The sequence below is a fragment of the Channa argus genome, chromosome 3 (assembly GCF_033026475.1).
Source record: "Channa argus isolate prfri chromosome 3, Channa argus male v1.0, whole genome shotgun sequence".
Classification (NCBI taxonomy): domain Eukaryota; kingdom Metazoa; phylum Chordata; class Actinopteri; order Anabantiformes; family Channidae; genus Channa; species Channa argus.
The window spans coordinates 30,809,290-30,834,628 of record NC_090199.1 but is presented as its reverse complement, the minus strand read 5'-3'; the positions used below and the strand labels follow the sequence as shown (position 1 = coordinate 30,834,628).

General features: G+C 41.3%; 1 protein-coding gene and 2 non-coding genes across 3 annotated transcripts in view; all 3 read left to right on the top strand.

The window, feature by feature from the left end:
• Positions 1-20,451, top strand: part of LOC137123255 (zinc finger protein 236-like) — a 54,443-nt gene extending 33,992 nt beyond the window's left edge. Inside the window, exons 16-22 of the mRNA XM_067496706.1 lie at positions 1,225-1,328; positions 1,492-1,609; positions 2,144-2,846; positions 7,354-7,590; positions 12,634-12,769; positions 18,857-19,217; positions 19,479-20,451. Of these exons, the coding sequence (XP_067352807.1) occupies positions 1,225-1,328; positions 1,492-1,609; positions 2,144-2,846; positions 7,354-7,590; positions 12,634-12,769; positions 18,857-19,217; positions 19,479-20,176 (2,357 nt within the window). The 3' untranslated portion in view covers positions 20,177-20,451. The remainder of the gene's footprint in view (positions 1-1,224; positions 1,329-1,491; positions 1,610-2,143; positions 2,847-7,353; positions 7,591-12,633; positions 12,770-18,856; positions 19,218-19,478) is intronic.
• Positions 20,452-22,458: 2,007 nt separating this feature from the next.
• trnak-cuu (transfer RNA lysine (anticodon CUU)) lies at positions 22,459-22,531 on the top strand. The gene has a single exon. It is a non-coding gene; the product is annotated as a tRNA-Lys (tRNA).
• A 1,399-nt stretch (positions 22,532-23,930) lies between these two features.
• Positions 23,931-24,003, top strand: trnak-cuu (transfer RNA lysine (anticodon CUU)). Its single transcript has one exon. It is a non-coding gene; the product is annotated as a tRNA-Lys (tRNA).
• Positions 24,004-25,339: the final 1,336 nt, after the last annotated feature.

The window sequence follows — 25,339 nt, the reverse complement described above, 5'->3', positions numbered from 1 at the left end:
ATAAAACAATCTTTGAGACTTTCAAATACTTTTTAACACCCTGTAAATCCTGCAATCTGAAATGTCAGCTGTGGTGAAGAAATGTAGTCACTACTTGTTTAAAATAAAATAATGTTTTTGATGAACTTTTAAAAGTAATAACAATTAGGTTTAAGAGTTGCAATAAATATTTGTCAAACAAGAGATACAAATGTTATGCAAGTATTCATTTAAACATGTTAAAGATTGCAGATCAGAATCCCTTTTGGTTTAAAGGACTCTAGAAGAAAAATTGCTACTACATTTTAAAAGGTAAATACTAATAATTGTGTATTTTCAACTGTCCCCATGTGTCTGTGGAACACGGTAACATTCAAGCAAAAAGGTTTTATCAATCACACTTCTTCACTGCTAAAGAGGTATGCACAGATGGCAACTATCTTCCAGAACTCACTGTACTGCCCTCAAGATCAGGACTTTCAATTGAGATGGTTAGAGCGTAGAGGCGATGGTTCCAGTGGCTGATCTTCTTTCTGACCTCTAATCTCTAATAACACAAAACTGAATTCCCATCTGTCTGCAGTGCTCATTTGAAAAAAACAACAAATCTACAATAGGCCTAATGACAAGTCAGTACATGAGATCAGCAACAAGAAGAGTTCTCTCAGTGTAGCTTGTAGCAATCATCAGACACACGTGGATTTGCATAGAAACTGAGCTAAAACCTACATTTGTTAGCTCAAAACAAAAGTGGGACAAGTGAAGTGAGTGGTGGGTGACATTAGGCAAAGATCAGCTGTGGTGCAGTCTAACCCATTATAACCCTAGACTTTCACAATGAAAGACATGAAGCTGGTCATGGTTTCACAAACTGACTGCAGCATTTGTGTTTTTCTTTTCTTTTCTTTTTTATATCCGTGTGCAAAACTTCTATGAGGCACCATGAAATATATACATTTTAGTGATGGAATTACCCAAGTTACCTGCGGAATCTTTCAATCTAAGTAAAAGGAAAGGACAATTGACACTATATAGGAAACATTACCCATAGTTATTAAATTCATTATTCATGAAAAAATATTACATAACATCCTTTAGCCCCTATATGCTTGGATCTATTTGGATGTTTATTTAAAAACCGTTTTATGGTGTAGACACCTTCTTTGTGTTTCCCTCCTGTTTATACTGTCAACATTGACCATGTTGATGCTGTGCTCATAACAGACATGTCTTGTTTTTGTGTAGGTGGTGTGTTTGAGCTTCAGATAGATGCAGGACTGTGGTCTGGCAGAGCTCCTGCAGGGGACACAATTAGTCAGCCAATCCACTTGGACAGTATTCAGAGTAAGGTAGGCACCGGAAATGTGAGGCTTTATGTTACGTTATTAACACACAGAAAGTAAGACGCAAACACATAAATGCGTGGGCAGCTATTCTGTCAGTGCATGTCCTGTAGCTTCAAAACACAAAACAAATATTTGCCCAAAATTAAAAATTTGCATTGCTTTGTAGTCTCCAGATGTGGAGCTGGTGGAGCCAGAGGCAGTACTGGTGAAGGAGGAGAGGTTAGAGGCAAACATGGCACGAGTTGAACAAATGGAGGAAGCCATGCCACTTACAGGAAACAATGGTAAGTACAAATAGAATAATAAAGTTTCTACATGTGTGAGGATGAGTGTTACAGAATTTTGTTCTTTTGGGCTAATTGCTATTTAAAGGCTTAGGCATTTAAAGGGGCGTTTCACTGTCACTTTACTAGTAGTGGTGAATACTGCTATTCGCACATGCTTAACCAGGTCAACAATGTCCATGACAAGTCTGTGGAAACAACACTGATTCTGTTATAGTGATGTCCCCTGGGTTTCTTCAGGTTGGGCTGTGCACAAAAGTGTGTATTTGTAAACCATTGTACAACATTGACTGTTATAACCATTAATGGCATTTCAGAAGTTTGGATTATTATGATCATGCCAAATCATGCAGACACTTTATTACCTCCACTGCAGAAATAACTGGCCTTTATAAATAATTTCTCCTCTGGCTGCACAATTTGGTCTAGAAGTCATATTGCTGGTATTGTGGACGTATGAAAACAGTTCCTTTTGTTAAATATTAAACTGTTGCATTTTCTCTCCACCCTTTGCCCCTCTCTTTCTCTTTAAAGGAGTGCTGGAATGTGCCCCTTGTGGAGTTGCTGGACAGAGACTCAGCCTTGAACAGCAGGGCACACAGACACAGGCCCAGTCCCAAAGCCAGTCCCAGAACCAGATCCAGATGGTCAAGATGAGACGTCCCAGCAGCAGCAGAGGAGTGGAGGTCAGTGACTCCTCTCCTCTCCTTAAGTGTGAACTCAGTGCCTCTGTTGAAGGCAAAGATATGCTGCAAGAAACTATAAACCCACACCACTTTATCGATGATGGCAGCAATGACTCACAGCTTGATGTGTTGTGTGACAATGATAAAAGTGCTAATTCTTTGGTTGAGGAGTTTTTTGATGAGCCCTCAGGGGTTGAAGCTGAAGGAAGAAGGCCGTCCTGTTCATACTCAATGGCAGCGGTTGATTTTCCATCAGCCTCTTCCACTGTTAACGGCTGGACCCGCTATGCCTCTGGTTTTTCCCCCCTGACACAGCCCCTCAGTAACAGCCGCAAAGTACATCATCGATCCGGCACCAAGGAAAGACTGTTTGTCTGCAGCTACTGCGGCAAAGCTTTTAACCGGCCAAAGAAGTTGGAGATCCACCAGCGCGTTCACACAGGGGAGAAGCCTTTTAGCTGCTCCACATGTGGGAAGATGTTCTCTGAGGCTGGGAACCTAAGAAAACATCAGAGAGTCCACACCGGGGAGAAACCTTACAGCTGTGGAATGTGTGGCAGAGGATTTGCCTGGATAAGAAACCTGAAAACACACCAGCAAAAGAGCCACCCTGAAATTCATACTGAAAGAGATCTTGGAGAGACCTGGGAACCGCTCTGAACTGTCTTCTGACCTGAATCTACTGTTGGATGTCAAGCAAAGACTGATTTTTGGCGCGAGAAAAAGTCTTTCTACTCAACAGATTTTGTGCACAACTCCGTTCTTCAAAGCAGATTTGGAAACATTTCACTTATTAGTTAACAGTTATGTTTTAATGTGACTCTCTTTGTAGAGAATTACCTGCATTGTGAAATATAGTTGTAGAATTTTCTGCACTCTGGCCAAAAAAAAGGCTTGAAATGTCTTTTTTATCTGTTGGCTGTATCACATGCAGGGGTTTACCCAGCAGTGGTTGTGCACACAATCACGAGCCAACCAACAGTGTACAAGTATATCTCAACAATACCTCTACTTTCTGTGGCTCTCAGCTTCAAGTCTATTGGCTCTCACTTAAGATATGAATATTTAAATGAGTTTAGTTTCATTTTTAAGTATGGTTTGTAATTTCACTGTAGTTTTTATTAATCATCTAGGAGTAAACGGCGCATTTTTAGCAGTCGATTAATCTGCATATGTTGTTGTGGTGAATATTTGCAATAACAGGATCGTGTATGTGGGTTTAAGCCTCAAATATGCGTAAGACATGCACATGCTTCCTGCAGTGTGTGTGTGCACTTCACACAAAACTGATTGTCTAAATACTTGCTCAAGCTGCACATATTTGGCCACCCATTTTTTATTTTTTTTAAATGCGCAAGAATGATGCTATCCCTGATCAGTTAACTACAGAACTATTTTCTCTTGCTCTACCACCAGTAGCCTACGTAAAGCTAAGATCAGCTATCAGTACTGGTCTTGCTGCCAGTTTATTTTGTAAATGATCTGCATTTGTATAGCCCTTTTCTACCTATTGGTACTCAAAGGGTTTTTACACTGCTTCTGATTCACCCACTCCCACTCGCACTCGCAATCTAACACTCACACACCGATGGCCACCTGAATAGCAGTTCAGCCAACACTAACCAGAAACAATAAAGTTGGGGCTCAGGGACACTTCAACATGTGACTTGAGAAACCAGGGATCAAACCAACAACTGTGGGATTGGTGGACAGTCGCCTACAGTTCCCTGTATATATAATTTTGACCCCATGTTGATCTCGGGGAAACCCAAATTAATTGCCCTTAACTTTGACCCCCCCCTTTACATTCTCAGAATTTTTATTTATTAAAAATGTATGTTGTACATCATATAAGCGAAACAAACGTTTCTAAAGAAATAATTTAAAGCCCCAGATTGTCATAATGACACTCCGTGATAAGTATATGGAAATGTTTCTGCACAACTGCAGATATATAGGACTAAAGTATAGTCATTTTATTTATAATATTTAACTGAGCATCTTTAGCATTAGCATTTAGAGCACCCTCTAAATAAGGCACCAACCAGCACAGAAGGCAAATTTTCAGAGCCTAATTTTTCTGCCTCTGGTCAAAGTGTCACCAAAATAAAACTCTGCATTTAGGCTGTGGAAGAGTTTTATAAATGCAAAACCTTCTTGGCTTTAAAATGTTAATACCAACATTGTATGTAGATTTAAGTTTCCTTTTCTTACAGGCATTTTTCTTTTGTAGTCTACCATTATATTCACTAACTTGTCACAAATTAGATGAATGGCAGAAAGACCCCACCATTTTCACCTTTCACCTGTCCATGCATCTATGAGGTGCATGGGATCAACATATGCAGAAATTATAGAATTTCAAATTTTAAGAGGCATGGTTTATACACCAGCCTCAATTTGGACAGGTGCAGCAAACTGCAATTATTTGACACCTGTTGATCATGGCAGCATTACATTTTTAAATGTTGAGTCCTATCCACCACAACATTAACCACCATGGTGTTACTGTTGTGACTGATTGATGTAATCACTCACTTGCGCACATCCCAATAATACTGTGTTAAACAACATAACCTGCAGAATACCTTTCAAAACATATGCAAAATGTGCCACAGTCAGTGGTTATGTAATACAATGTAACTCAAACATAACCGATTTATCACTACACACACCCAGTTTCTGTCATCAGCTGCATTCTCAGTTATAGAATGATTATTAAATGTGATTAAATTCCACTGGCGATTTAATATACGATTTTAAGTTATTTAAGATGCTGTTTTTTTTTTTTTTGTAGTTTACAAATAGAAATTAAAAAACGCTAGGATTCTCAACCTGGCACCGGAATATTTTATGGACAAACTGAACGAGTGACCGGTGTCTCTCTTGCCCATGAAATTGTACATGTTTAGAAAAGCCTGCCCCTCCCAAGTGCTACCTTGAAGGCATACACACCTGAGGGGAGCATATGTAACTTCTGCAGTTTACAGTGCAGCTGTGTGAGGAGCTGAAACAGTAAGTTTAATGGCAGGAACAAACAGAGTAATTCTGTTGGAATCCAGTGTTTGCCGGTATTCAGCTCCCGGCTTTGACAATGCCTTCCATGAACTCTGTAAATGTTCCAGAACATTGTAATTGAACCATATTTCATGTATTTTGTAGTTGAATATTGTAGCTACTACGGATCATTTCATTAATGGAATAAAACCTGCTCTTTGAACACAAGGAAATGTTTTATTTCAACCCTCACCCCTAGGTACAAATTCCTGTGTCCTCTTCTGTCATAAGTCTTGTAGTATGTTGCACTGCATAGTGGCAACACGCTACACGACCTACTGTTTCTGTGATCCATTCATCTAGCCACCACAGTTTGCCCCCTGTTAAAGTGGCTCGGATCTTTACATTGCTCTTTATTTCCTGTAGCTCCCCCTTAACAGGAGCCATTGAAACAACATAAGCAGTTTTCTTTATATCTGTGGTTTCTTCTCAGATGCTGTCTTCAGTATGTCCAAAATCTCACTCGTGTTTCATTTATAGGATTTTTGCTTTGTTCGCTAAATCTGATATCCAATGTCTGGCAACGTGACAACTTTCATAATCGTCAAATTGGAATTCACGTGTTAGTTTTTTTTTTCTTCTTACCTCTGTGCACGTCTGTGCCATCATCAGTCAGTATTGGCTGAATTTAACATAGAGAAGAGATGAGGAAGTTTCAAGGTTGTTGGACTTTTTCAGAGATGCTTCTGACCAATATAAAAGAAACAACTCCCGTATACAGTATATTCTGTATATGATATAGCTTAAAAGTTCCGTGCTTTGTTCATATACATTTTTCGAGAGAAGTGCTACTTTATTTTTAAAAGTAGCATTTTATGAGGAAAGTGATTTAACTTGCAAAAATGTGATTAAAGTTCTTCTTGATTTATCTGAAATGTGAGCAGTATAAATCTGTACCAGTGTGGCAGCTTTTACTCAAAGGTGTCCACACCAGAGATGGATACGTGTGACAAACATCAGACTGATTACTTACTGCGTGCAGTTGTGTTGTGCATCTGCATTGCAATGCCATCACATATCTCCTCTCTGTATTGTGAGTGCAGAAGGAAGAGGAGCCTGATGTGGTGCTGGTGAAGGTGGAGGAAGTAGTGACAGGAACACAGAACCAGACAGGCCTCAGCATTCAGGAAGGTGAGTGGACATGCCCACTATGTGGTATATTTGACTTCACTGTTACATCATGGCCACTACTATTTATTGCACACGTCAGCAACACAAATTACACAAAGGAACTTGACTGGGTTTACACTATGCTCAGTGTCAGTAAGAAGACACTGTTTCAAATGGCTCAATTTAATTTCATGGCAAAGGATTAAAAAACATCAAAACATTACAAGTGTATGTCAGCTATTGATGTACACACAAGCAGTTTTTCTCCCTGCAAACCATCCCAGCAGGATAGATCTGATGAAAAGCCTGATGAATTTATATGCGATCCTATACAGTAGCTACAGTGTCACCAAAAAAAAGTCACTCAGTGTCTGTGTCTCTGTATCCAGGGCTGGTGGAGTCGAGCACTGATGACTACAGAGGAGTGCTGCCTTTTGATGAAACTACACAGTCTTCCACCCATCAGCTGTCTGACCTGCAGGAGTCTGGCCGGGGCTTCTCAGAGGTCAGCTATGGCCATTGTTCGCTTTGGACTAATAGGAGGGGTAGTTATTGTCATAACGATAGCCTCCCGGGGCCATCCTCACACAACAGCCGTCTCTCATACTCACCTAGCCCGCTTGGAGCAGAGCATGGCAGCTCTGGGAGGGGATTGGCTGTTGAAAGCTCCAGAGGCTTCCACACCTCTGTGTCCTTTGACCAGCAGCCCCCAGTTATTGATCTGTCAGAGGAGTCCAGCCCTGTTCAGGTTTCAGGTCAGATACAGGGGGAACTGCTGTCTGTTCAGGGGTCCCAACAGATCTTAGAACCAGGTCAAAGTCAGGCTCAGGTCAGTTATAATAATGCTGATTTGCAGCAGAAAATCCCTAGAAAGAGGGTTTGCTTGTGCAGGTTCTGTGGAAAAGGGTTTACCTCGCCTGCAAATTTAGAATCCCATCTAAGGACTCACACTGGAGAGAGGCCTTATGGTTGCAACATCTGTGGCAAAAAATTCTCCCAGTTCTGGAACCTGAAAATCCACAGGAACACCCATACTGGGGAGAGACCATACCAGTGCTCACTCTGCCCCGAGAAGTTCTCTGACCCCAGCAACCTCAAAAAACACCAGAAGAGGCACCACCCACAAAAGTAGACATGCAGTCATGGATGTCTTAGATGGGTAGCAAGGTTAAAGAGTATAAATAACAAGTGTTGGATTTGAAAATTCAAATCACAGACTGTAGCTAATAGTCATGTGAACTTCTTAAAGGGTAGTGATAGATGCAAAACCAGGCCAACAAGGACAAAAAACACAGTGGCTGAGATATTTAGACATTTCAGTATAAGGCAGACTGATGAGTTTATAGTTTATCTGGAAAATATATTCACTGGGTAATCATGTGCATTTTAGATGCCAATGAAAATGCATTCAGTTAGCTCTTAAAAAGACAGGAGCTTTGTTTTATCTACAACTATAATACTTTTCTTGAGAATGTGTCGTTTTAAAGTTTAACTATTATGTAAAATACTAGACATTGTAGAATAAATCTATTGTAAATGCATTACTAGCTTTTTATTGTGTCACAATTTTGTGAAATCCTGCTTGTACTAAGTTTGCAATGTGAAACATTAAAGCATTATAAAATCATGAATGTGAATTTGTGTTTTTATTATAAATCATACATTCCAAAATTGTGACACAATATTATCATCAAATTCAAAACTCTGCTCAATACTTGATGACTTAATTTAAACATTTTCTTGGAAGGTTACATACAGTGCCTTGCAAAATTTCTCCTACCCCTTGAAATTTTCCAAATGTTTTCATGTTACAACTGCAAATGTAAATTTATTTTATTGGGGTTTTATTTGATAGACCAACACAGAGTGGCATATAATTATGAAGTTAAAAGAAACTTTGTTGCATGCATTTTTATTCAGCCCCCTTTACTCACACCACTAACTAAATTCCAATAGAACCAGTTGCCTTTAGAAATCACCTAATTAGTCGACCTGTGTGTAATTTAATGTCAGTATAAATACAGCTGTAATAAAAAGTGGAAAGGAACACACCAGACAGTTCAGGGATCAAGTTCTGGAGATGTTTAAAGCAGGATTAGGTTATAAAAATATCCCAAGCTTTGAACAGCTCAAGGAGCACTGTACAATCTATCATCCGAAAATGGAAAGAGTATAGCACAACTGCAAACCTACCAAGACATGGCCGTCTACCTTAACGGACACTCCAGGCAAGGAGAGCAATAATAAGAAAAACAGCAAAGAGGCCGATGTTACACCTGCAGGAGCTGCAAAGATCCACAGCTCAGGTGGGACAATCTGTCCTAAGGACAACTATTAGTCATGCACTTCACAAATCTGGCCTTTTATGGAAGAGTGGCAAGAACAAAGCCATTGTTGAAAGAAAGTCATAAGAAGTCACAGCAAACATGTGGAAGAAGTTGCTCTGATCAGATGAGTCAAAAATTTACTTTTTCGCCTAAATGCCAAAATGTTATTGATGTTGTCATTGAAACTTAACACTGCACATTACTCTAAACACCATCCCCACTGTGAAACATGGTGGTTGCAGCATCATGTTGTGGGGATGCTTTTCTTAACCAGGGACAGGAAAGTTGGTGAGAGTTGATGGGAAGATGGATGGAGTCAAATGCAGGACAATCAGGACAGTTTTATCCAAAGCGACTTACAAGTGAGGTACAAGGCAGCAAGAATCTAAGTCAAGGAGAAAACATCAGAGCAAAGTCCTATCAGAGAAGTGTTTACATTTCACAAGATGCAAGTGCGAGAAAGAGCAGAAAGTTTTTTTTTTTTAAGAGATTTAAGTGCATAGGAAGATGCGGAAGAAATCTGTTTTCAGCAGTTTTTTGAATATTGGGAGTGAGTCAGCTGAGTGTGCAGAGTTTGGTAGCTCATTCCACCATCGTGGGATCATTGCACTAAACAGTTTTGCTTGGTGTCTTCTGTGTGGTGCTATTTTTCCTATACTATATATTTACGAGTTGAATGGTCCAGTCAAAGTCCAGAGCTACAGTGCATCCAGAAAGTATTTACAGCGCTTAACTTTCTTCCATTAAAGGGTGTTTTTCCCCTCAACGGTAACCTAGGGCTTATTCAAGGGGGAAGTGTTGGGTTCTCTCTATACATCTTTATAGTCTTGATTTTACTCTGTAAAGTGCCTTGACATGACATTGTTGTGAATTGGCGCTATATAAATAAAGTTGAATATAATTGAATAAAGCTGTAACATTATTTATGTTATAGCCTTATACCAAAGTGGATCAAATGTATTATTTCCTCAACATTTTACAAACTTCTTCTTTTCCTTTCGGCTGTTCCCTTTCAGGAGTCGCCACAGCGAGTCATGTTCCTCCATCTAACCTGTCCTCTGCATCCTCTTCACTCACACCAACTAACTTCATGTCCTCCCTCACTACATCCATAAATCTCCTCTTTGGTTTTCCTCTAGACCTCCTGCCTGGCAGCTCCAACCTCAGCATCCATCTACCGATATATTCACAGTTTCTCCTCTGAACGTGTCCAAACCACCTCAATCAGGCCTCTCTGACTTAATCTCCAAAACATCTAACATGAGCTGTCCCTCTGATGTCCTCATTCCTGATCCTGTCCATCCTCGTCACTCATTTACATTTACATTTACGTTTAGTCATTTAGCAGACGTTTTTATACAAAGCGACTTACAAGTGAGGTACAAGACAAGCAAAAATCTAAGTCAAGGAGAAAACATTAAAGGAAAGTCCTATCAGAAAAGTGTTCACAGTTCAAGAGATATAACTGCAAGAGAGCAGTTTTTTTTTTTTTTTTTTTTTAAAGATTTAAGTGCATAGGAAGATGCGTAAGAGTTCAGTTTTCCGCAGTTTTTTGAATATTGGGAGAGAATCAGCTTAGCGTGCAGCGTTTGGTAGCTTGTTCCACCATCGTGGGATCATTGCGCTGAACCGTTTTGCTTGGTGTCTTCTATGCGGTGCTGGGACCAGGAGACGTTGTTCGTTGGCAGACCGCAGCGGGCGGGAAGGATTGTAGACTTGAATGAGTGAGTTGAGGTAAGCGGGAGCTGTCGAGTTAACAACCCTGTAAGCAAGAGACAGAGCTCTGAACCTGATGCGAGCAGCTACAGGAAGCCAGTGTAGAGATCTAAAAGTGGTGTCACATGGGTCTTTTTTGGCTGATTAAAAAGGCGAGCTGCCGCATTTTGGATCATCTGCAAGGGTTTGATTGTGGATACTGGTAACCCCATCAACAAAGCGTTGCAGTAATCGAGACGAGATGTGACCAGCGCCTGTACAATGAGTTGGGTTGTATATTCCGTGATGTAGGGTCTGATCTTCCTGATGTTGTAGAGAGCAAATCTGCAAGCCCTAGTCCTTAAAGCTCAGTTGGTCGTTGATGATGACCCCCAGATTTTTGGCCGGATTAGTGGGGACAATCACTGTAGATCTGATGTCGATGCTGATGTTGGGTTGCATCAAAGGTCTGGCTGGGAAGACAAGGACTTCGGTTTTGGAGAGGTTGAGTTGAAGGTGTCTCACTCCTCCAGGCTGAGATGTCTGAGAGACAGGCAGATATGCGCGATGAGACAGTGGAGTCGTCCGGTGGAAAGGACAGGAAGAGCTGTGTGTCATCAGCGTAGCAGTGATAGGAAAGACCATATGAGTGAATGATGGCACCTAGGGATGAAGTATAGATAGAAAAGAGGAAAGGACCAAGAACTGAGCCCTGTGGCACACCGGTAGAGAGGCTATGAGAGTTAGAAAGATGCCCCCGCCAGGATACCTTGAAGCTTCGTCCTGATAGGTAAGAACAAAGCCAGTCTAGAGCTGATCCAGAGATGCCCAAGTCAGAGAGTGTGGACAAGAGGATCTGATGGTTCACAGTGTCAAAGGCTGATGATAGATCAAGTAGAATTAAGACAGATGATTGACCTGTGGCTTTTGCAGCTCGAAGATATTCCACAACAGTCAGGAGTGCTGTTTCTGTGGAGTGACCCCTCGTGAAGCCAGACTGGTTGACATTGAGGAGGTTATTCTTGGAAAGGAAGTCTGAGAGTTGGTTGAAGACTGCTCGTTCAATAGTCTTGGCCAGAAAAGGAAGGAGGGAGACAGGTCTGTAGTTCTCCACTACAGAGGGATCAAGAGAAGGCTTCTTGAGCAGTGGGGTAATCAAGGCTTGTTTGAAAGAGGTTGGAAAAGTCCCTGTTTTGAGAGATGTGTTGATGACTTGTGTAATAGCTGGCATTAGTGCAGGTGCAACTGCTTGAAGAAGAGTGGAAGGGATTGGATCCAGAGTGCAGGTGGTCGGATGATTAGAGAGGAGGAGGGTGGATACGTCATCCTCAGTCAGAATTGCAAATGATGAGAGCAATTCAGTGTTGGAAGAGGTTAGATGGATGTCATCATCTGCAAGAGAGAACTGTGAGCTGATGGCTGCCACCTTGTTGGTAAAAAAGTTGGCAAAGTTGTCAGCAGTGAGAGAGGTAGATGGCGGAGGTGAAGGTGGGTAGATGAGTGATTTAAAAGTGGAGAACAGCTTTCTGGTGTCCGTGGTGTTGCTGAGCTTCTCCTGGTAGTAATTGATCTTTGCCCTGGTGACACTGTGAGAAAAAGGTCCAAGGAGATTCTGATACTCAGCAAGGGCAGATGGAGTCTTGGATTTGCGCCACTTCATCTCAGCACTCCTGAGCGTGGTGCGTTGTTCACGGATCCCGTCAGTGAGCCACGGATTAGAAGGTGAGAGACGGGCGGGTCTCGAAGACATAGGACAGAGACAATCCAGACATAATGAAAGTGTATTGCAAAGACTGTCTGTGGCTGCATCTGAATCGCAGATGGAGAGGTCCTGTGTTGGGGGCAGAGTTGCGGAGACCAGCGAGGAGAATCGGTCCGGGTTGAGAGACCTGAGGTTGCGCCGGAATGTTACAAGTGTGGGAGGAGATTGCGAAGGTCTCGGGATAAAGACTGTGAGTTGAATGAAGAAATGATCCGATACATTAAGAGGAGTGACCAAGATGTTGTGTGTCGTGCAGTTCCAGGTTAGGATGAGGTCGAGGTTGTTGCCAGCGTTGTGGGTCGGAGGAGTGGAGACCAGACTCAGGTCAAATGTGTTTACAAGAGCAAACACATCAGCCGCCTGTGGTTTCTCCGGGTGAATGTTCAGGTCTCCCATGACGATGAGAGGAGTGCCATCTTCTGGGAAGTGGGACAGCAACATGTCCAGTTCATCGCAGAAGTTCCCCAGCTGGCCCGGTGGTCGATATATCACAATCACCATGACTGCAATCAGTGCTGTAATCGTAACGGCATGATATTACAGAGAAGACAGATTGCTGAGTGGTGCTGTCGAGGAAAACTTCCAGGTGACATTGATGAGAAGTCCAGTCCCATCCCCCCGGCCTGATGAGCGAGGAGTGTGAGAGAATGAAAAATTGGTGGAGAGTGCAGCTGGAGTGGCTGTGTACTGTGGCGTGATCCAGGTTTCTGTAAGTGCAAGTAGGTGAACAGCTGAGTGTGTAGCAAAAGCTGGAATGAAGTCGGCCTTGTTCACTGCAGACTGGCAGTTCCACAGGGCAAGAAAAAAGAGGCTGGTGGCAAAGTGGTCCGGGTGAGAGTGCGCAGGTGAGGAACATGTCCTCTTCTAGTAGGACGCCATGTCCTGCATCTGCGGAGGAGAACAGGGATCTGCTGAAAACACATGGCAAAACCAAGCACCTGGCTTTCTGAAGAAGAAAAGGGTTAAATGTGAAGGAAAGTGAAGAAATAAAAGAAGTTTGAAATAAACTACCTAGTGTCCTCGTTCGGTGGACTCGCGCAGGTAGACTCGCTTGTCTTTACACCGTCGGTCTTCACACAAGGAGGGCTGAAACAAGGGCTGACGCTTACGCTCCAGCCCAACAGGTGCCTTAAATATGGTCTTAATTGGCTACAGCCGAAACCCAAACTCCCAAAGAGAACCTCAACATCTTAAGCTCTGCTACCTCCAGCTCTGCCTCCTGTCTTTTCTTCAGTGCCACTTTCTTTAAGCCGAACATCATCTCTGGTCTCACCACCATCTTGAACATCTTTCCTTTCATTCTCGCTGATCCTCTTTTGTCACACAACACACCTGACACTTTTCTCCACCTGTTCCAACCTGCCTGCACTCATCTCTTCACCTCTTTTCCACACTCACCGTTGCTCTGAACCATTGACCCCAAGTACTTAAAGTCCTGCACCTTCTTCACCTCTGCTCCCTGTAACCTCACCGTTCCACCTGGGTCCCTCTCATTGACACACATGTATTCAGTCTTACTGCAGCTAAGCTTCATTCCTCTGTTTTCCAGAGCAGACCTCCACCTCTCTAGATTTTCCTCCACCTGCTCCCTGCTCTCACTACAAATCACAATGTCATCTGCAAACATCATAGTCCATGGAGATTCCTGTCTAACCTCATCTGTCACCCTGTCCATCACCAGAGCAAACAAGAAGGGGCTCAGAGCTGATCCTTGATGCAGACCCACCTCCACCTTAAACTCCTCTGTCACACCTACAGCACCTCACCACTGTCTTACAGCTCTCATACATGTCCTGCACCACTCTAACATACTTCTCTGCCGCTCCAGACGTCCTCATACAATACCACAGTTCACAGCTTTCTCTAAATCTACGAAGACACAATGCAACTCCCTATGACCCTCTCTGTACTTCTCCACCTCAACATTTTACAAACAATACCCCATAATGACAACGTGAATAAGTTTGTTTAAAATCTTTGCAAATTTCTTAAAACACCTCTTTTTGGGCAGTTCCTCCCATTCTTCTTTGCAGTACCTCTTAAGCTCCATCAGGTTGGATGGGGAGCATCGGTGCATTTTCACATCTCTCCAGAGATGTTCAATGGAATTCAAGTCTGGGCTCTGGCTGGGCCACTCAAGGACATTCACAGAGTCGTCCCATCCTGTGTTATCTTGGCTGTGTGCTTAGGGTCCTTGTCCTGTTGAAAGATAAACCATTGCCCCAGTCCCATGGTGGTTCCAAACTTCTTCCGTTTATGGATGATAGAGAAAACTAAGCTCATTGGGATCTTCAATGCTGCAGAAATGTTTCTGAACCCTTCCCCAGATCTGTGCCTGGATACTATCCTGTCTCTGAGGTCTACAGACAATTCCTTGGACTTAATGGCTTGGTTTGTGCTCTGACATGTACTGTTAACTGTGGGAACTTATATAGACAGGTGTATGCTTTTCAAATCATGTCCAATCCACAGCACTTCTCACAGGTGACTACAATCAAGTTGTAGAAACATCCCAAGGATGATCAGTGGAAATAAGATACACCAGAGCTTAATTTTGAGTGTCATGGCAAACGCGTTAAATACTTTTGTACATGTGATTTTTTTCGTTTTCTATTTTTATTAAATTTGAACAGATTTCAATCTAACTTCTTTTACATTATAATTTTGGGGTATTGTTTGTACAATTTTGAGGAAAATAATGAATTTAAGCCATTTTGGAATAAGGCTGTAACATGAAAAAATGTGGAAAAGGTTAAGCGCTGTGAATACTGTAATGCACTGTAAATCCAATTGAGAATCTGTCGCAAGACTTGAAAATTATTCACATATGCTCTCAATCCAATCTGACTGAGCTTAAGCTATTTTGCAAAGAAGAATGGGCCAAATTTTCACTCTCTAGATGTACAAGGCCAGAGAAGACATAACCCAAAAGACTTGCAGCTGTAATTGCATCAAAAGGTGCAAAGTATTGACTCAGGGGCATACGAATGCACGCAACAATTTTTTAGATATTTATTTGTAAAAATGTTTGAAAATCATTTATTATTTTCTTTTTAATTATGTATCACATAAAATCCTCCCCCAAAAATACATTTACGTTTGTGGTTGTAATGTGAAAAAATATGGAAAATTCAAGGGGTATGAGTAGTTTTGCAAGGCACTGTATATACCTACAGGCAGAATTTTAGATTTTACCACAATTCTAAACATATTGTATATCTTTATTCTCAAAGTTCACATGCCATATGCAGGGTGGTGAGGTTGGGAATCTGGGGGTTTAAGGCCCAACCAAGTTCCCAAATTCATCAAAAGGTGCCCATCTTAATAGTAATTAACCTTCTGGGTTTTTAGTCATATTTTTCAGTGCCCCAGAAAACATTATAATATCTGTATAATCTCAGTAATCTCACTGTATGGTGCAGGCAAGTTATTGATATCAGTTTTTTAGGACAATGGAATTTTGTATCTATCTTATACAACCAAAAACTGACAATGTTTACTATTGTCACATTTGTATCACAACTTCTCAAAAGAGAAGGCAACCTGCTAAAAGGAATATTACACAGAAAAATTATCCATTGTTGTTGCACATTTCATTTGTTTACAATCAACAGTGTGCAAATTTTATGTTTTAACAAATTTAGCTCTCACAGGTTGAGGAGGGGTCAGATTATTTTTATCTGACACTTTCCAAGTACTAATACTAAACAAATGAAATGCTAAGTAGGTTGATCTTTAACCACCCTCTCCACAAATCTAAGAACACACATCAATAGCTGTAGGGCAGCTGTAGCTCAGTTGGTAAGGCCTGTCTTCCACGGACAACAGGGTCAGTGGTTTGACCCCCAGTCCCTCTTGGCTACATGTCTAAATGTTCATAGCCAAGAAACTGAACCCTTGTTGTGGTGGGTTAGGTGAGCATGTTGCACACAAACACACATACACACACCATAAATGGGTGAATGAGAATCTATGTTATAAAGCACTTTTGATAAAAGAGCTGTACAAGCGGAAAGTTTAAAACATGGTATGAATAAGAATGTAAACTACACAAAATGTAAACCAGCATTTTACTGACCAGTAAAATGTGTGTACGACATAAATATTACAGAAGTGCAAATAACTTTATGTTACCGCTGCTTTAGCTCTGCTGACGTACAGAGCAGCTATATTGGATATTCGGGGTTGCTCAGGTTTGTCCTACTTTTCCGTGTGGAAGATCTGACTTCAGGGCGTGTTCTCTTTGAAATTTCCTAGTGGGAACTTGGAAAATTCAACTTCTCCGAATTGTTAACTTTTAAGGATAGTTAAGGTTACATGTTGATGACCATGACACTGTTAACAACTCAATGTCTCTACAGATGTTGATATTCAAAACCAGTCAGTTACAAACAAGTAAGGACCTTAAGGACTGAGGTAGGAACTCTGTTATTTAGTGATGGGTAGGTGCAGTGCCACACCTCATGTGTATAGCACTGTTCCCTAACTGTGCTGACACAGTGTTGACACTGTGTTGGTGTATTGTTTAATGGCGACATCTGCTGAATTTCATAAAACATTGCAGTCAACGTGGAAAACGTATGTGGAAATTGAACTTGGTTCATTCCTTCTTAAATGACAATGAATGGTCCTGTTTTCATAACCAGCTGATATTAAAGTGCTAACTGGATGAAAGAGAAGTGTACATATTCCAATTAGTTTGAATATAGCCAAAACAATATGACTACGACTAATAGTATGTCAAATGCAGAATGTAAAAAAATTCTTTTTTGCATGGTGTATAAGTGAAAAACGTGACATCAAGAATTCTCAGAAAAGAATTTGAACATAATTAACTCAAATGAAAACCGAGCAAAAGTGGAAACAGGAAAGTAAAACATTTACTTTATTTGCCATTATAAGATCAAAATGATTCCAGACTGGAGATCATTTTTTGTTTCTCGATGATTCCATACATATTAGTGTATAATGATGATACCTATCACTACTTTCATTCATCTTTCTATATTTACCTTAGTAAATTCAGATGAGTATCTTTACACATTATTTCCTGACTGAAGATCTACTTTGTTTTGTAGTAGATATCTTTATATTAAATTGTAAATGTTCTGCACTTATATAGCGCTTTTCTACCTATTGGCACTCAAAGATGCTTTACACTGCTTCTTATTCACACGCACACATCGATGGGGGAGCTGCTATGCAGCTGTCCAACACTCACCGGGAACAACTAAGTTGGGGTTCAGTGTCTTGCTCAAGGACACTTTGACATGTGAGCCAGGGATTGAACCAACAACTGTGAGATTGGTGGACAACCGCTCTACCTTCCTGCGCCACAGTCGCACCATTAACTAAGCACTGATCTCTCCAAACCTGTGTGTAAATCTTTGGTGCTCAGTTTTGTAATTATTATTGGGTTATGTCAACTTTCTACATGGTTTACCACCCAGTAACACAGCATGTGATTGGACAATAATAAGTCAAAACAGTGACAGTTAAATTTTTAAGCTCCTAGATGGAATATAAGGTATATTATATATATTTTGGTCAATAAACATGCCATTGAATTTGAAGTTAAATCAACACGCACAAAACAGTAGCAAATTATTTGTACAACAGTTAAATTTTTGTACCGATTAACCAACAAGATTTATGTTAATTCATGTTCAAGTAAAATCTACATGCGTTAGTTATTAAAGTGTTTTTGTTACCCCCCTGGTTCTAGTCTCAATGCTAAACTAAGCTAATCACTTCCATACTTTAGGTTTACATACACTCACTGGCCCAGTTTAAAGTTGAATGTTTAGGTTATAATGGTTTATCTTCCTCATTTATTTTAAATAGAGTGGTCAAAACAATAGAACCACCTCTTATTATAATGCGCTCTAGTAACAATCCACTACCCACTATGACCTCAGTAATAAACTGAGAGCAGATTTGACACATTTCTGATCATTTCAACCTAAAAGTTGAGAAATGCTCACATTTTAAAAGTAGAATTCATGGCAGAGCTGCTGTATTGGATTGCATTCGATTGTACAGGTGAAAATAAAGAGACATGTAGGTGAACTTTTTGACAAAAGAAACACATCTGGCGAGTTCAATAACACTGAACAGCATTCATTTTTCTTGCCTGTTCGTTTAAGATAAACGGCTTAATGGGCACAATACTCGCTGAATACTTAATGCTGTTATCACATGCAGTCATGGGGAAAGAGCTGATCCAACAGATACATTATACATCATTGCCCGAAAATCTGCTATATTGAAGGTAACAGCTACATAAACATAAAACCCAACAAAGTATGAAATAAAAAAGCTTAGTTGTGACTTATTGAGAACTCACAGCTCATGTTTGTCTTTGCCCTTAGCTTGAAGACTTGTTTTTCCTTGTGACCTTCTCTATGGTGTTTGGATGAGTAGGTTGTTGATACAGCCCATGAAGACTGCAGGATCTTCCTGAGTGTACACATTTGACAGACAGCTAAAGGACCCTAAGAAATATTTTTTAATGAAAATTTTAATGAATCTACCTAAGCACAATACCTTTTACATACAGCCATGAGAGTGGTATATTAATCTTCACCTGTAAAACTCTCCCCCTCCCCAGTCAACCCCTGTGATATCAGAAGACTGCAACAGTGTAGTGGCAGTCCGGCTGAAGGTACCAGACACCAACTCACCAGCCAACCTTAATGCACAGCAACAGCAGAGATCCACTAACAAAGAGATCCCTCTCACCTCTGAATACTCTCTGTTTGAACTGGAGACCTTCTTTACCCGCTGGGCCCCTGATAATGACTCTGTATTGGGTGCAGGTGGCCCTTCGTGTTCTTTCACCACTGATGACTCAGCAAAGAGTGACAAGGATGCAGTTATAGTTTTGGAGACTGAACCATCAGTTTCCTCAGCAGTGAGGTTGGGCGGAAGGCAGAGTTTGTTGTCTGCATCTGGCTGCTCCACAGCTCAAGGTAACACATCTTTCTTTCTTTCTGAGTGAGCTTTGTGTCTCTGTAAGTGTATGTGAACGTATACGGGGCTTGTGAGGTGTATATGTGCTCTGCAAGATATGGACATCAAAATGTTTCACTGAACAATTTGTGGACTTTCATCTGTTTCTGCTGAAGGCCGACAGAGTAACCACTGCATCGACTTTATTAGAACAATGTGTTCAAATCGTGTGCAGTGCAGCTGTTGATACTGACTTTTTAAGTAGTGATTTCTCTTTCCAGCTCTACCAACAGGTACTCCAGTGTCTGTACCTCTGAGGATGCAGGCTCCATCTTCGCAGCCTCCATGGAGCCAAAAACCAGCCACGAACACTGCACAGGCTCAGCATCGGAGCAGCAACAGAGTTTCTGAGCAGCAGCAGCAGCAGCAGCAGCAGCAGCTGTGCCCTCCCTCTGCAGAGAGCACAGCAGCTGTCATCAACACTGGTGATAAATCAATTGTCTCTCATATCAGCTCAACCAGCAGGCTAAAGAGCTCCAGTGTGGTTTCCCAGTCAGCTTTACCAGTCAGGGGATCCACTGCAGCATTGGCCAGCATTGAGGTAGCCATTGCTGCACAACATCAGGCCAGCCACTTTGCTCGCCACAATAAAAGTCAGGGTGCAAGCATTGGGCCCAGGGAGCACCGCAGGAAAAGCTATGTATGTCGAGCCTGTGGCAAGGCTTTCTCTGGCCTTTCCAACCTGGAGGCACATGAGAGGGTCCACACAGGGGAGAAACCTTTCCGCTGCGACATTTGTGGGAAACACTTCTCTGAGGCCGGGAACCTCAAGAAGCACCAGCGAGTTCACACTGGGGAGAAACCCTTCAGGTGTGACCAATGTGGTAAGAGATTCGCCTGGATTTGCAACCTGAGGACACACCAGCAGTCTGCCACAGGTTGTGGACAACAGGCCAGGGTAGGGATAGGACCAGGCTGATTACACACAGTCAACTGTGGGGGACAGGACTGCAAATTCTAGTATTATTTGATTTGCGCAGACACACACACACACACACACACACACACACAATGTGACTCATTCTTTTTGTCAAATTTTCCTAATGTTTTGTGTCTTTGATACACGATGAAACAGTGTTCAACTATAAGCTCTCTGGAAATTGACCAAACCAGTGTTTTTCATACTTTAGCTCACCAGGTACTAAGCACATCTCTTTCTATGGTGCTGAAGACGTTCACCTCTTGCAAAACAACCCCCCCAAAAACCTAGTACTAAAAACTGCCTGGATTTAGGAGGATGCACATTAAATATCTAAAGACTGTATGATACCTCAGTAAATTGTAGATCATACTTGCTTGGCTGGTCATCCGCTGACTTGGTCTTGGGTTTTGACAAAAACATTGTAGGAAATCAAAAACTCTAAACACAATGAACTATACAGTTGTTTGGACAACAGTATGTTGTGACACGGTCTCCCAACAAACACTACACAACTTAATCTCTCACATGTAAACAATAATGGTGCTCATGTTTAACTAATACAGGCAACAAGAGTGTTCAGCGTTTTATAAATAAAATGTTCTCCATGTATAGATTTCTATAGTAAAAATGAAAATTGGCAACCCAAGCTAAGACCTTGTCTTCGTGAATATTAAACTAACATTGAAAATAAGAGTTCACATTATTCTAATGCCTTTACCCAAACACATAATGAAGGACTGATGATAAAACATGCGAGAGAGAGAGAGAGCACAAACACAATGTGTGTGTGTGTGAGAGAGACAGGGGATTGAATGTTGAGCATTATATATGATGTAATCAGAAATAATATAATCGACACTAACTTCACTGAGTGAAGTGAGTGAATCGCCAGCTCAATTTGACCTAGAAGTGAAGGCCTGAACTGAACTTCCTTCTGATTTCAGAATAAAAGCTGTAATAGTAGGCTTTTTCATGACCAGATGGAGACAAATATCAGTATTTGGTTCATGTGTTACCTACATTTAAAAGATAAACAGGCAAAAATAACAGATAGTATTAATGACCCTCACTGTGACCTCTGAGCAGAATCATGATGTGGGTTTATTGGATTTACTATGATCTGATCCAAACTACATGTGGGATTCAAAAGCTAATCATATAGAATTATTACAGCTAAATGAAAAATGTGAACAATTACAGTTATACAAATAGATTCACTGTAACTAATTTGTGACTTTTTACTTAAAAAAGAAATATGGCAATTGTGGTCTTACTTTTAAATATTTCCAAAATAAAAATACTGGACACCGACATAATGGTCACAATGTCGCTGAAAGTGAAGTACTGATATATCCAAGTGCCACATTAAAAGAAATGTTTTCCCTTGTGCTTTACTGTCTTTGTCCATCACATCACACCTTGAGCCTTTGATGGCCGCTAGGTTTGGGAAGCACTCACTGAAATTACTTGTAATGCGAACACACATGTGAACAAAGCTGTTTTGGTAATTTGGACAATAAACAGTTCACCAAACACAAAGAAATGATTTCTTTCCTCCTTTTTGCCAAAATTCAATTAGTTTACAGCACTAATGTGACATTAATTCATAGTAACAACTAGAAAATATACAGTTTCTACATCAGGCCAACATGGGCTCGCTGCCACAATGTGTTCTCACACCTATCGATCATGGAAGCATTGGATTTTCCCATGCTGACCCCCGTCTGCCTCAGCATTTAAACCAATTCTACAATCATCTCTCTACACATTGCACTAAACTGTTGTCATCTGTATGCTGTTCCCGCAGATTGTTACTGTGTTTTTCTAGTCACATTGTGTGAATATTTATTTTTGTTGTGTTTTTATTTCCATTCGTACATCAAATGGCTACAACAGCTGGTTTCCCAGAACCGCCAGGCAAAACCTAAGCAGCAGCTAAGCAACATTTTTCCTGACAGGTTATCACGTATGTTGTTTCCCTGCTTGTGGATGAGCACAGTGTTGACACCCTGGCAGACTTCTTAGTGAGGCTGAGGAATAAAATTGGTCTAATACTTAGCAGCCAGCAGCGCAGGACCATCATAGTCCTCTGGCAAGACCTTCTGCCATATGACAAACATTGTGTGGCAGATATTGCTTAGCGTTAAGTGCGGCTCAAAAAGGAGGCTAAACTGTGTAGACAGGTTGACGCTGTTTCTTAGGAGTCCAGTGCCCAGGCTGCTGTTCCCTAGTAGAGTCTGCAATTGTGAGTCTACGTCTGTGCATCATGAAGCCACGTAGCCCGGCTAGCTCAGTCGGTAGAGCATGAGACTCTTAATCTCAGGGTCGTGGGTTGGAGCCCCACGTTGGGCGAAAAATTATTTTGAAATCATGAACGTCTGCACAACCGACCTGCAGATATGTTGGATGGTTCCATCCTGACAGAAAATTGTTATTATTAATTACTATTTTTCTCATTTTTTTAAAGGAAGCCAACAATACCAGCTTGATGTGTACAGTGTTAATGGACCCTGATATTCATGGAGGACTAAAAATTACTTATTTAGAAATAAATAAATGCATAAATAAGGACAGAAATAAACACAGAAACAAAAGAATAAATAAACGAATATGTGTTAAAAGAAATCAATCTAATTGCATTATGTACATTCATTTATTTCTACTTTTCTAAATTTATTTATTTATACATTTCCAAATTGATTTTTTTCTGTATTTCTATGTCCATATACTAATTAAGTGGGTGGTCTTCACCCCAGTCTAAAGCAGAATTGGTTATGTGGCTCTCATCGATTGGGTTCTACTGCTTCGTCCATAAGGAAGCAGCTACCTGGTGGTGCTGACACACACCCACCGTGGTGGTGCTGACACACACCCACCGTGGTGGTGCTGACACACACCCACCGTGGTGGTGCTGACACACACCCACCGTGGTGGTGCTGACACACACCCACCGTGGTGGTGCTGACACACACCCACCGTGGTGGTGCTGACACACACCCACCGTGGTGGTGCTGACACACACCCACCGTGGTGGTGCTGACACACACCCACCGTGGTGTCTAACGTTACGCAGCACGGTCTCCGGTGGTGCAGGTGAACTTGTTGAGGGTGTTGACGATGCGTAGCGCTGCACAACACATAACCAATCCGTCAATATCTAAGTTTAGCTAAATATAAATACATTTACCCAGAAAGTTTCACTGAAATGTGCGTCACTTTGTAGATACTTTGCTTGCAGAGAAGAAACCCACAGTTTTCAAGCTCACGTCCCACAACAGCTCTGCCGGCGGCCGCTCTGTCGTAGCCATCACTGTTCAGCTACCAGCGAGGGTCTTACCGGGAAACGTTATTGGTCATAGCTCTCACATAGCTGAGCCACATTTGGCTTGAGCGAGGAAGCAGTTGACACCCTCACTATGGCTTGAAGATGATCGTCAGTTAGTCTCGACCTGTACTTGGACTTTTTGAAGTTATAGAAAAACTTTTTGCACAAATATGTGCTCCCAAAAAGGCACAGGCTCAGGGGAGCCGGGGGTCAATTTTCTCGACTGCGACCGGGCTGTTCATTATCAGCTGGAACACCATTAATTATTTATTATATAAAACAATGGGATGCAGCCATGGATGCGTTATTCACTGGCTTTTAGTTTCTATAATAACCCCATGGTTTTCCAACTCCTATTGCAGCAACCGAGTAAATTTACCTTCATTTTCAGTGATTAAGCTGCTACATATCAGGTTCATCAGCATCGCCCGGCTAGCTCAGTCGGTAGAGCATGAGACTCTTAATCTCAGGGTCGTGGGTTCGAGCCCCACGTTGGGCGAGGAGATATTTTGGAATCATAAATAATTTCCTCGTAATTCACCGGCGGGTGATGAATGTTGCCGGTATGTTGCAGGAAAGCGCCACACTGACAAAGTAATTACGATTTTGCTCCTTTGTTTTTAAAGGAAGCCAACGGTAACAGTGTGATTAGACCCTGACGTTGGTTCATCAGTACTGCACGCAAATTACTAACAGCAGTTCACAAGCTTTACAAACACAATTATAAGAATAGAAAATAATGCAGAAATAATGTGGAAGTAAGTACAACATCAGTATACAACAGTATACAATATATCAGTTAAACAGGACATTAACCTAAATTCCACTTTCCCTTTACAATTCTCATTTCTAAGAATTTGTTTCTGAAAATTCATGTCATTTTTCTATTTAAAAATTGACCCCTTAGTTAAAAAAATGAAAATTACACAGCCCTATAACTAGGTGAACAATTCATAATTTCATGTTAACATACCATCAATACATCGTGACTCAGAAACCGGCGTCAGACACTTTCCCTCCGTGAGTCCTTTGTCTGAACAGTAGCTGCAGGGTTTCATTGGATGGATTCCAACGACAAAACGTGCAGATCACATTCAAACCGCGGCGCTGACTGTAGTTAGTATCCGGACACTAAGTGCAAACTCCGAGCTACTGAGCTGTTACCACCGTCAGACACTCGGAGAAAATCAGGTTTCCAGTGACGTATCGGACAGTAGACGCTGTCTGAACTCAGTAAACAGTGCAGAAGAGTAAGATAAAAGGTTTTAGCAGAGGATGGTTTCGATCCATCGACCTCTGGGTTATGGGCCCAGCACGCTTCCGCTGCGCCACTCTGCTTACGGGGATGTTCGACGTAGTGTAACAGTAGTGTTGTGTCACAGTCTGATTCCATTTTTATGCATGAATTCAGTAACGATCGTTTCAGAGTGAGACACAAGCTCTTTGTCTTCGCTAAACGCTCAGGAGCGGATCTAGAACATTTTTATTTGGGGTCCCCAGATTAGGGAACAAGCTCAAAATAGCACATTTGAAAAAGTGTTTATTTAGCATCTGAAATATCCAATAAGTAACTTATTTATCATTTTAACTCCGAACAGCCAAAAACAAATGACCACAAACAATTGGGGAAAAGCAAAAATCTGGTAACTGATTGCAACTGGTCCAAAATTCTGTTGTGGCAAACATAAGAAACCTACTTAAAGGTACATAATAATAACATTCTATCTATTTCTAATGACTTATATGATTTATTTCAGCTTCATATTTTACTTGAGCTACTTCTAATTTTTGACTCTTCTACTCCGCTACAATTCAAGCAGAAATATTTTGCTCCA